The sequence below is a fragment of the Symphalangus syndactylus genome, chromosome 12 (genome assembly GCF_028878055.3).
Source record: "Symphalangus syndactylus isolate Jambi chromosome 12, NHGRI_mSymSyn1-v2.1_pri, whole genome shotgun sequence".
Classification (NCBI taxonomy): Eukaryota; Metazoa; Chordata; class Mammalia; order Primates; family Hylobatidae; genus Symphalangus; species Symphalangus syndactylus.
In genome coordinates, this window is record NC_072441.2 from 22,498,546 (window position 1) to 22,512,064 (window position 13,519).

General features: G+C 38.5%; 1 protein-coding gene across 5 annotated transcripts in view; it reads right to left on the bottom strand.

The window, feature by feature from the left end:
• WLS (Wnt ligand secretion mediator) overlaps positions 1–13,519 on the bottom strand; it is a 132,191-nt gene that overhangs the window by 89,543 nt on the left and 29,129 nt on the right. For 3 of the 5 annotated variants that reach the window (XM_063625285.1, XM_063625282.1, XM_063625284.1), the window contains exon 2: positions 3,757–4,029. The exons of 1 other annotated variant lie outside the window; for it this stretch is intronic. In XM_063625285.1, the coding sequence (XP_063481355.1) occupies positions 3,757–4,000 (244 nt within the window). In that variant the 5' untranslated portion in view covers positions 4,001–4,029. The remainder of the gene's footprint in view (positions 1–3,756; positions 4,030–13,519) is intronic. One more of the 5 variants, XM_063625283.1, reaches the window with a different exon arrangement.

Sequence of the window (13,519 nt, forward strand, 5' to 3'; positions counted from 1 at the left end):
CTCTAAACAACTGCCTGTCATGTAACAGGCTACTTGGAAGTAGCAACATACAACTCCTATAGTCAATTCTTAACTTCTTAACCACAATTTCATCAGTGCAAAAAAATATAGGAGCAGTGGGGACCAGACTTATATATACTGAAATGTTAAACAACAAAACTCTTATTTTGAAGTGTGGGAGGGGAGGAAGCACCTCAATCAGTTGCTTTATGTTCCTTTTAGTGGCAGAAGAATGACACAATCCAATATTTTCATCCACAGCTTCCTAAACACAAAGCTGTGGATTTCATAAATGTAAACATACTGCATAATCTGCCCACTGGGAGTTCATAGTTTAGTAAGGACTCAGAAGATAATTCCACTGTGCAGACCACAAGGCTGATAAAGTAAACAGCACAAGGCCAGTAATGAAGGATGTGTAAGGAAAGACAGATTATATCCAAGAAGGAATGAGGACGGGAGATAATATAGAAAATACCTAGGAAGACTCCAGGGGTATGTAACATTTGGGATGTTGTGAAGAATGAGTAGGTTCTTCTGGGAGGAGCCCTTCATTTGTGAGAAGAGGAATCACGAGAGAGGAAGAGGTAGGCAGGATCGACATCAGCGAAGACGCAAAGGGAGAAACTCTCTGGATGTGTTTACAGGGCAGGAAACTACTCCTGTTGAGGATGCAGAGAATGGTTACAGGTCAGCAGTGAGGAAGGAGGCTAGAAAGAAGCCTTGAGCCAGGAACGGAGAGGACTCTGAACACCAAGTCTCATTTGTTAGTCACTGAAGATGTTTTGAGCAAGGAAATGATAAATTAAAGCTAAAAGAGTCTCCTCGTTATCGGAGGTTTCACCTTCAGAGGTTTCAGTTAGCAGAGGTCAACCACAGTCTAAAAATATTAAAGGAAAAATTCCAGAAATAAACAATTCTTAAATTTTAAATTGCGCACTGTTCTGAGTAGCATCATGAAATCTTGTGCTGTCCCCCGATAAGAATCACCCCTCTGTCCAGCATCTCCCCGCTCCTGCCTGTTAGTCACTTAGCAGCCATCTAGGTTACCGGATCGACTGCTGTGTGCCACATACAGTACTTGTGTGCAAGTCATCGTTATTTTCTCTCATTATTGCCCCAAGGTGCAAGAGTAGGGATGCTGGCATTTCAGATGTGCTAAAGAGATAAGTCAAGTGCTTCCTTTGAGAAGATGAAAGTTCTCAACTTAAAAGAAAGAAAATCTTATGCTGAGGTTGCTGATATCTACAATAAGAATGAATCTTCTATCCTTAAAATTGTGAACAGTGTATTTTTTGTTTCATTATTAATTATTGTTGTTAACCTTTTACTGCACCTAATTTATATTTAAACTTTATCCTAAGTATGTATATATGTATAGGAAGAAACAGCATGTATGTATATAGGGTTCCGTGCCATGATTTTAGGCACTGGGTGGTCTTAGAACATATCCCCTGTGGATCAGAAGACTTATCTCTACTGTATGCTTCTTTTATAAAGACTAATCTCACTAACCAAGGTGTTGAAGTAAGAATTGGAAAAATGGATGAATTTCAGCAATAAGGATAAATATAATTGGATAATTTTAATAGCTACTTTGAATTTTTAATTTTTTTAATAGTACTTACTATGTCCAGGCTGGGTGTGGTGGCTCACACCTGTAATCCCAGCACTTTGGGAGGCCAAGGTGGGTGGATCACCTGAGGTCAGGAGTTCGAGACCAGCCTGGCCAACATGGCGAAACCCCGTCTCTACTAAAAATACAAAAATGTAGTCCCAGCTACTCAGGAGGCTGAGGCAGGAGAATCTCTCGGACCCGGGAGGCAGAGATTGCAGTGAGCCAAGATCACGCCACTGTACTCCAGCCTGGGTGACGGAGGGAGACTCTGTCTCAAAAATAAATAAATAAATAAATAATAAGTACTTACTATGTCCTAAAAGTTTTACATAAACTAATTTATTCCTTAGAGTGAGTTGGTTAATTAGGCATTATTATCCAGACTTTACAAGGGAGGAAACTGGCTAAGAGCGGTTCTGTAACTTGCCCAATACTGGAGAGCTTTTAAAAAGTGGTACAAGGATTTGAACCCATTGCTGTAGGACTCCTAAGTCCATGCTCTTAAAAAACTTTCTATCTTACCCCCTAATCTAGATATAAATCAGGGAACATATTTCAAATGAAACCGTGACTCCATTGAAAAGTATGCCAGCAGGTAGTCAGCCTCTAAGATGGTCCTCAATGATCCCCATCTCCTGGCATCCATGCCCTTCTGTAATCACCTCCCTTGAGTGTGGGTTGAACTTACTAGTTCACTTCTAACCAACAGAATACAGCAGAAGTGATGGAATGTCGCTTGCGAGATTCAGCGGTTTCCCTCTCCAGCACTGCTTGGGCTCTCTCTCGGCTCATCATCGCTGGGGGAAGCCTGCTGCCATGTCGCGAGGCAGTCTTATGGAGAGACCCATGTGGGAGGGATGGAAGCCTGCCAACAACCATGTGAGAGAGAGCCTGGAAGCAGATCCCCCTCCCCCGGTGGAGCCCTCCTGCCTGATGAGACTGCAGACCAGGCCAACAGCTTCATTGCAACCTCGAGAGAGTTTGAGCCAGAGACTCCCAAACTAGATTCTTGACCCACAGAAATGAGGAGCTAAGAAATATTTATAGGTGGCCAGGTGCGGTGGCTCCTGCCTGTAATCCCAGCACTTTGGGAGGCCGAGGAGAGTGGATCACCTGAGGTCGGGAGTTCTAGACCATCCTGGCCAACATGGAGAAACCCCATCTCTACTAAAAATACAAAAATTAGCCGGGCCTGGTGGCGCATGCCTGTAATCCCAGCTACTCAGGAGGCTGAGGCAGGAGAATCTCTTGAACCCGGGAGGCAGAGGTTGCAGTGAGCCGAGATTGTGCCACCGCACTCCAGCATGGGCAACAAGAGCGAAAAAAAAAAAAGAAAAGAAAAAGAAATAGTGTTTCGATCTGTGGACAGGCCCTAGACAGAGCTGCCTTTAACACATCTTTTTCCCTTTCCCTCACATGCTTGATCCCATATCAGTCAAAAAAGGAAGAAAAAAAAAAGTTTTCTTCCTTCTCAGCCTAAGATTCCTGATACTGTCCCCAGATGCCATACATGTATTGGCCTCCCAGAAATCACCCAGTGATTTTCTCCCCATGAAAAGTTTATATGTCTCATGCCCTCAGAGTTTTCAACTGCAAATAAGCTAAAAACAAACAAACAAACAAACAAACAAAAAACCTGGTTTGGTGGGGAAATGGGTGCTCATGGGTTGGCATTTCCATTTTGGTAGGGATCTTTTTCTAAGGCCATAGCTTTACTCAAAGCCCAGTGGAAAAAGACATTTAAAAAAAAAAATAAAAACCTTCCAGGAACCCCCAAGTCACTCCATTGGGGTGAACTCCCCTGTGACACTAGAGAGGTGATGAAGCTTGGTAGTTAGGGCAGTTTTCTGAGTCAGAAATCTCAGCTTTTCCACTCTCTAGTCTTCAGATCATGAGTAACCTCACTGGTGCCCAAGTGTTCCATCTGTAAAATGAAATAATAAGACTACCTCAAGGAACCTGGTGGGAAGATTAAATGGGTTAATACAGATAAAGTACACAGAAAGTGCCTGCTAAGTAGTCAATAATTGTTTGCTATTACTATTACCATTTTTACTTTTATTAGAATTGGCTCAGAAAGAACCCAAAGAGGGAAATGCTCAAAGGGAAGAAAGGGATGAGAGGAGAATACACTTAACTGATTTGGTTGTTTAGCTTGAAGGCAATGTCCAGCTGCAGGATCAACAGCATGAACTGGAACCAAGGACTCATCTCCATGTTGGGGAGGGGAATGTGGACGGAAAACACGATGTCATTGGCTTCAATTTCCCTTGGAATGGCTTCTTCGATGTCTCGGATCTTGTCACAATGATTGGGTCCCCAAGGCATGAACCATTTTGTCTTGTGATGGTTCTTACGGGCATCCACACATTTCACCGACATGTAGGACACTGCCGTCGTGGGCCCTGGGGCTGAACAGAGAAAGTTTGTTTTAGAAAAACCATCTACTGAAACTACTGTTTCTGGTTAATATTCTTTCCACTACTGTGTTCCCTCCAGTTTTTGTACCGCCTTCTACAACTGGGGCTCAGCGATACTTAGGGATCTTCCAAACCCCGGTGAGGATCTTTCAGTGACCTCCAGAGGTGTCGTAACAGTATCCTTGAAAACCTTCCCATTATGTTTTCAATTGCTGTGAAAGAATACATTTGTAACCAATCTAGTTATACTTCCGCACTTCAAAACAATGCCACAAAAAATCAACTGTGCTACAGTTCCCACCTGATTAAGGTCTTGGAGAGCTCTGGTGCTTCATAGAGAACAGTATCTAAAGTCAGAAGACCTTAGTCTTCAAACCGGGATTCGAAGCCTGGTTAAAAACTTACTGTCAGTGAATCTTGGGTAAGTCAGTTAAATCTATAATAGCTTCAGGACCCTCATCTGAGAAACGAAAGAGTTTCTAAGATTCCTCTTGGCTCTAAAATTGTACAACATTGCTTTTGCTTAAGATAAAGAACTAGGGGTCACCACTTAGCTTGGTACCTAGCAGAGAATGGGAACTCAAACACTGACTGATACTTCAAAAGTGTACTAAAATATAAATGATGCACTTCAAGGCAGCAAAAAAACTTTGACATGTGTAACTTTAAAAACACTATTTTGTGATTATATAATGGTTATATGATTATAATATTAATAACTTGGAAAATACAGAAATTTTAAGTTCAAAACAACATTTACCCAAAATCCCACTAGAGGGAAGTAACCACTGTTGGAAAAACGTCACAATGCCATCTGTCTTTTCTATGACTGTGTAATTAGATAAAAAGTTCACACATGAATTAAATTGTGTAACTTTAAAATATACACAAATATTAACACATTTATAAAATAGTTATATCATGCATAGTTTTGTAGTCTTTTCTTTTTATTCACTTAGAAAAGCAGAGTAGTGTGTGATAACACCAGCTCTGGAGGCAACCTGTCTGGTGTCAAATCCTGGCTCTCTCATTTTTTGTTGTGTCACCACAAATCCACACTAGGAAAGTTTTGGGCAAATTACTAAGCATATCTCTGTATTGGTTTTATCTTCTCTTAGATGGCAATAATAATAGTACCAATCTTTCCAAGTCATTGCATATTTTAAACAGGTTAACATATTAAAGCACTCAGAGTAGTGCTTGGGCACACACAAAGTATAAAATATTAGCCATTGTATCATATTTTCTTTATAATTAAAATCTTTCAATTAGTAGTTGCAAAATAGTCACTCACACAATACACCAAAATCAACTTCTCCTTCATCAGTTTGTAAAGGTTATCTATAAGAAAAATCCTTTGCCTAATATGTTTTGTTGGAAATTTCTCCTAAATTTTCCATCTGCTATCTAAATTTGTTTATGCACAGTTAAATAGAGAAGTTCCAGATCTTATATGGAATCCCTCTTTTATGTTTTTTCCCCCATGCTTTTGTGCTTAGAGAAACTGACCTTCTTCATCTCAAAATTCAATAGTCATCTATATTGACTTCTATTTATTTTTTGCAATTTCATTTTTTCTAATATTTAAACAGTTGATCCATCTGAAAATTGCTATAAGAGATGCGGTGAGGTTCTAGTTTTATTTCTTAAATATTTAAATTACAGTTTATTGAACAGACCCTCCCTTTTGTTGATTTACCATTAAACTGTCAATTCACGGGTCAGCGAAACATTGCTTTGAATTCTATAAATTTATTATTTTTATCAATATCTGCAGTAACTCTCTTCCCCAATCCATTTCACATTTACATCTTTTTGCTAGGATATTGAAGATTAAATTTATAAATAATAAATACATAATAATAAATTAATGTGGACAGAATTAGCATCCTTCCCCAGCATTTAGTTTTCCCATCCAAGAACAGTACTTGCTTCTCCATCGTCTACAATCTGTTTTTAAATTCCTTGGGAAACTTTCATTGTTTTCTTTATGTGGGTCCTACCAGTGTATTTTAAAATAGATACCTCTACAAACCTTTGAAAGTTAGTAGTTAAAAGAAAATGTCATAAATTATGGTTTATGTGTGGGGTTTAAATATGTGTATTTCTGTGCATCTGATACTTGGTATATTATGTTTGCAGAAATTCTCTCTTATTTAATAGAGATCAGATAGCAATGGAGAGACATGAAGAGCAAAAAGAAAGTTATATGAGGCAAAAATGTGTATTATTAATATTCTGCCCTACTTCTAATGTTCGAATCCACATTATTTTTCTATTCTATTAAATATCTATTTTAATGACACATTTTTAATAAAGTGTTATGTTTGTAAGAAGTTAGGACAATGCCTATTAACACTTACCAGAAAACTCAACACCACTAAGCTCTAGCTGAACATCCTTCATGTAGAATGCTGAACACTGCAATACAAGTTGCCACTAACCCCTGCTACAGACGTTTTTCTTTAAAACTCAAAACTGTATCACAAAGACCTCACATCTAATCCATCTAAAATCAGACATCTGACTTATTCTTAGAAATATGAGTCAATCAAACTTTGGTTATCCTGACTCAGCTAAATAGCCCACTGACATTAGAAAAGCCAAATGGCACATTTAACTGAACCCTTTTTAATGTGGTTGGAGAAATAAACAGTGAGACAAAAGTCATGAATTCTATTTTCGGCTAACGTACTCAAACTGACTATTTGCTGCAGAAAATAGTTACTACATTTTAAAACTTCTATTCTTCCAAAATGAACCTAACCTTTTTTTCTTTATTTTTTACCTTCTTGAAAAACAAGTCTCTCACTTCTCAGACCAAAACGAAAAATAACTGGCTGAGTTGCTCAGCTAAGCTCCAAAACCACATTCCAAACTTAATAACAGAGAAGCTGAACACTTTACGGTCACAAAGGCAGCATTTTTAATGAATGCAGTGAACGCCTGCCTTTTTAGGGGCCTGCATTATTTTCATCCTCTCGTTAGTCTAGTGTTTCTTCTATAAAGAAAAGAAATCCCAGAAATACTAATATTTTCATAAATATCATGGCAGTGAACTTGGAGAAGCCTCAAGTGCATCTCAAGCTATACTATGAGAATCACAATTTTTTTCACTTGAATAAATTAGTCCTCAAGTCTCAAAAATGTTTTCCATAACTTCAAAACCTGAAGATAATTCAACATTTTCCGTTTTTCTAATAGTGTTCAAAAGAGAAAACACATGTATTGCTTGAGAAAGTAAACAGACATCCTGATATTCAAACATGGACAGTTCCCCCAGTAATATATTCACAGCTCAGTGCAATGTCCTACTCCAGCTAAAAGTGAATTCCCAAGCGTTTCTTTATATAGACAGCATTATCAAGTAAACCAAAAGCAAAGCTTATAGCTGGTAGCTGGTCACCTACCATAGAAGGTGTTTTCATTAGCTATAGTCAAAATTTTAGCTACATGGGTCACAAATTGTGTCTAGAATCAAAAAAAGTTTGATCTGTCTTTAAATTTTTTTAAAGTGTGTGGGATTAACAGAAAAGAGCTAAATGGAGGAAGTTTAAATTATCTTCAACCTTTGAACAAGCCACAATAACAGGTATTTGTAATGAAGGCCTTACTTAGTCACTTGGGTGGTTCTAGGGATTAATAGAGTTTGTGTATTCAAGAGGGGGCTGGATAAATTCAGGGCAACAAACTGAGTCATGTTTGCTCAGGTGAAAGCTAAAAATAACCACTCCCCAGTATTCCTAGGATAGTAATGCAATATTACCCAGCTGCCTCAGCACACATTATAAATGTCTCCTCCACCCACCCATAGCATAAGGTTTAACTGAAAACAAGTAGGCCAAAAACTACTTCTACACCAGACCAATTCAATGACAGAACGATTTGGCCAAAACTAAATATGCCTAGTCACTGTAAACTGGTTAACTCACGGCTGGTTAAGATAGCCTTGGGAATATGCACAGAAGTTATAAAACCATGAGCTATTTATCAAAAATGCAGTCCATTATGAATTCAGTTCTTTTTACTTTATCAAACATGACCATTTTATTCTGTCTGTATTTCAATACAGTATTTTTGGCCTCCACTTTTCCACTATAGTACACAAATTGTGAAATGTGATTCTACACAACATTTAATGTTAAAGTGATATGAAATCAATAAGACTTCTAACAAATTCAAGGTGTGAAGAAATGTACAACCACAACTTGAGGTCTCTCTGAAAATTCAGTGGTCCGTCAGTTACACAAATAATTACTATGGCTCACAGTATATTGTCCAAATTTGTCTTGAGTATCTACCATGCACTAGACACTGCCGGTGCTGGAGTAACCCTAATAGGCACCAACCATATGGAACGTACAAATAATGGAGGAAGCAGACAATAAATAAACAATTTCAGGAAAAAATAATTTTGATGAATATTATATGTAAACTGACATTCCCTGAGAAAGGGCAACAGCCAGATATTTGGGAGGTGGGAGAAATGAATACACTATAATGACAGGAAAAACCCAGTCATCGTCACAACATAACCTTGAATAAAAATGTAAGTGAACAATGACTAAACCTGTAGTACTTCTTTGGGAAGAATATTCATTGACTCCAGTCAGCTTCCTGTTATTTCACTTCAAATGGCTATCCAGTTTACAAATTACTATCTAGCCAACCGCTAGCATTTATCATGCTTAAAATTGAGTCAACATTAAATCATTAGCCCCCATTCCTTCCAGAACCTGTAATTTAAGAGTTAGACAGAGAGAGATACAAGACTTGGTTGCCTCTTAGAAAAGTTAAAATAAAACTAGAACAACATGCTGACATGACACACGGTCTGCATTTAAGCCAGCATAGACTATTTATTTCTTTGCTTTATTATGAGTAATGAGCATTTCTTTAGCAATCACCTAGGAGCATTACTATTACGCAGGTACCGTACTAACTAAAGACAGAGACAAATGGCCTCCCAAACCCCCATTTGCTCACAGGCTAGTGTGGGAGGCTGAGAAGTTCACACAGAATTACATCCTGATTGGAAATTTCTCCGACAGAGGTTTGCACAGATGCTCCAGGTGTAAAAAGAGCTGAGGGTGGCTTTCGGCAGGGCTTAGCCTTGGAAGAGAGCAGGTAATAGCCAAGGGAGAATGGGGGATGGCCAAGGAGGGAAGGTGCTGGGGTAGAGATAGAACATGTGCTGGGTCATAGACTATCTAAAACAATCGTATTTTCTGCAGATATCTGTGCTTGAATATTAAAAATTAAAAAGAGATCATTTAACAGGTGAAAACTGCAGTACACTCTTATCTCTGTGTCCACCCTTGCCTTTGCTAATCAGTGGTCTAGTTCCAACTAGAGTGCCTTGGCCTCTCCTCCCGATAGTCCTGGCTGTACTCTATAGAGCACCATAAAGAAGGAATAATAAACAGACCCACACATAACAAAGAACTTTTATTTGGCAGGAATGTTTCCTTTTATGACACCTATCTCTGCCCTGTAACTAGCCACAAGGCCAGACCAGAGATCTGCTGGAGAAGGGGGAGTGAGAGGGTGGTCAGGTGCGAACGGAGAAGCTCCCCGTCCTGTTCCCACAAATGGCCCCAAAGAGCCTTTGAAGTCTCAGTCATCAGGTGACAACAGCCTTCCTCTAAATTAGAGGAAGAATGTCTGCCTTGCAACGAAGATGATGTTTACAGAATACTCTGCTTTGGGGTACAAGGGGAAGGAATGCGGAGAATAGACCAGTTGAAAAGGGAATTCCTGTTTATAAGAATTAATAATCAGAACACCACCATTTTAAAAAGTAAGGACTTAAAGTAAAAATGGTCAAAGATTTCAGAAATGTTTTAGAGAATTTTATGTTTACAATAGAATTTATCTAACAAAAATGATAGGAACAACAATACACACTGATTTAAAAACATACAAAAAGTTGGTAGCAGATACTTTCTCCTCTTGACTTGAGACATTGATTTAACACCTGAAAACTAATCTCAGTTAAAAAGCTGCCACCACCATCTCTCCACCTGTAAAAATGTGAATGTTTATTTATATTTTATAATTTCATTTTATTTATTCTCTATCTTGTTCCATGAAACATTTTAGGGTACTAGAAGTGGTTAGTAGCCTTTATTTTTTAAAAATAATTGGGACTGATTTCAAAGGATAGAATTAATGTTGGGGCGAGCTTGGGCAGAGACTACAAATTACTTGGTCTATGTCTATATCTTCTAAAGTTTGGGGAGCTGATATTCTCCAGCTATTGCTTTTTTTTTTCCGGCTATTGCTTTTGAAGCAACAGCTGGGAAATATAAGCTCCTCAAACTTTTGAAGCAATAGCTGAAAAATGAATATAAGATCCCAAAACTTTTACCTGATCTATGAAGTTGAATGGCTCAATATCCATTTTACTTTGAAATGTAGAGAAAACCTCCATTGCACTATGAATGGTATTTATAAGAACAAAAAGGCATATGCCCAAATTGGTTCTAAGCTCTGCCTATCTAAATATCTCTGCTTGCATTATGAGAACTTATATAAAACATATTGAGCACTTAAACCCTTGGGCAATTGCAGAGTGTGCTTTGGATTTTTTGATGTATCAAGGTGGGGAGGGTCGAAAAGAGGGAGAAAGGGAACACAGGTGTCAGAAAAGGCTAGATGAATTCCTGTTATATAACTACATTTTTTTTAAATGCCCCCAGAGTACTTATTTAACCTAAGAAAATCTTTAGCTAAATTTAGAAATTAGCTTTAAATATGCTTGATTTTCCTTAGACATTCCACATGCCTTTCGCCAGCTCAAAAGCCTTAATTCTGGTTAAAAGGAAACGTGAAATATACTGCACAACTTAAGTGGCCAGATCATATTAACTGGCTGAGCTGTGAGGTCTTACAGGCCAATCCTGCTTACCATTCACTGAAAGTCAGGTCCTAAAAAGATTTCTTAATATCTGCCATACCACTTATCTAAGTTTTGGATGGCTAATTAGAATGAGCTCTTCAAAAAGTTCAGCTAAAGAAAGTGCAAATATTTGCATTAAATTGACTTAGTACTTAAATGATTCAGTGTGTTAATTCTTTTACTGAAATTGCTCTGAAGTTGTAGTAGACACTTATGCTATCTCCACCACCTACTTTGAAGAGAAGATTCTCCTATATTTCAACCATACCCATTAAATCTTACTAGCTTACTAAATGAAGTATTATTTCACAATTCAATCTCCATTACTGGAGAGCTGAAAGTGTGTCTACAGAGACTAGACCAGAAGTGATTTTTAGAATTATCAAAGTTATGCCCTTGTGCATGAAATGGGGTACGCTACGTGAAATGAAATTCATTCTTGCCAGCCATTTTCAGCCAGTTAGTTATGCTAACATCTGTTCTAGGAAAGCTAATTTTTTTAATAGAGCAGAACATTCCTTTACACTGAACCACTACCACCAAAACAGACAAAACACACATACTACACAGCAGAGTTGAATGCAAAATAACTTGTACCGTACACACACAAGTCAAGCACTTATTTAAAAATAGTTCTCTACAACATAAACTTATGAAATTACAGACATTTTTACAGCAAATTTCCAAAAATTGTAGCAAACGCTTGTATAATACCTTCCGACTCAAAAATATTGAAAAAATCATATGTTTACGTTTTAGGCAGATGAGGATTTTAAATGCTTTGCCTACAACGTCAATTGTTGTGGAACCGAAGATGTAACAGCTTTGAAGAATAGAAGAATTACCCTATATTTGTCAGGATCTATGTGGCAAACAAGGGCCATTTGGCTTACATTACCTGCCTGGCGTGGATCCCATGGAATGGAGGAGCACTGGAACCAAGAGGAAAAAAATTAAAGTGCTTTGGGACAGTGAGCCAAACTCTTACACAGTATTTGAAATGGTGTGGTAAACATGAAATTATTTTAGGCTCAAGACTGGTGCTAGTTTTTTTACCCTCTTTTTGAAAAAATAATAAAATGCACATAAAGGGCCCTGCCAGAGGTTTAGCTCATAAAATCTGCCAATCATTAGATGTGTAGCAATCCAGCAGTGGCCTGGATTAGGACTCAAAAACTGACCCTTACCACCCTTGGTGTCCTGCAGCAAAGAGAGCCTACATCGAAAAGACTGACGGAAGTACATCAAATTACGAGTTTCTCTATCCCTGAAAAATGCCTGCAATTTCTGTTTCTCCATCACTCCAGAAATACTCAAAACAGCAAAAATTAAATACATATGAAGTGAACACAAAAGACCTCCACAGAAAAACCAGTGGCTCATCTGTTGACACTACTGCTCATTGCTCAGCTGCCCAGTCATCTGGGCTAAGTTTTGACTTTGGGCCAGTGCTTCAAAATCAGCAACCTTTCAGCCAAAAGACTGTGGAATGCGGCCAAGACCACCTATGGAAAGTGAATTATAGCATCTTTAATTTACCACCTTGGGCTATGATCTCATAAACCCAGCATGGAGGGTGCACCAGTTCTTGTGTGGGAAATCTCTCAGAGCCCCCGTGGAGGCCCCCAAAGTGGCTCTGGCAAAGCTGTAGGGGTGGACGTGACAAAAAAGGGGACACCTGGCTCTCCTCCTTAAATAAGCTCACCATGGGCACACGTTTATATTGGAATTTTAGGATCAGAAAATACCAAAATTAAATTTTCTAGAAGACACACAGTCAGTGGCTTTGTTCTAAAGTGCCTATTACGCTCTACAAGTTTCCAACGTTTGTTATTTAAAATAATCAGACATCTATTATTCATAAATTACATATATTCTTTTATCAATATTATTAATAATAAACATGAACCACAACTAGTATGTGAATTGCAAAGAACTTTCACATACATAGATTATCAAATCCACCTAGTTAACAAGTCACATAATTAGCACCATTGCATATTAGAAGATCAGTGGTTTTTGTCTCATCAGTAAATAGAGCTAGGACTGGAACCCAGATCTGATTTCATATCCAATGCTCCTTCCAATACAACTATCTGTTTATTTATTAACGCTGACTATTTATTAGCACTCTCAGATTACCTGAGATAGTTGCAGAGCTGAGGGATGAATGAAGGCGATTGTGGCCGTAAGTAGCTTGCGGAAGCTCCATAGGCAAGGCACTACCAGCACTGGGCTGGCGTCACACAAAGGGAGCCAGCAAGATGGCTTTTCTGGGAGACTTACAGTCAGGGACAGAGTACCTCTAAGACTTCCATAAAGAAATGATGGAGTAATAGACTCCTGAAAATGCACTAAACTGCCTTGAATCTAACAGATACTCTCCCCGTTTCTACCAGGTCTTGCTTATTACTTCATATTGCAGGTAGGCAGTGTTTAGGATGTTAGCCTAGACAAGATCTGACTCAGGAAGACAGCGCTGCCATGGAAGTCTATGACAGCACTTGCAGGCATAGTAAGAGACAGGGATTCAAGTCAGAGAAAATCTGAGTCCAGAGCGACCTACGGAAGAATTACTGA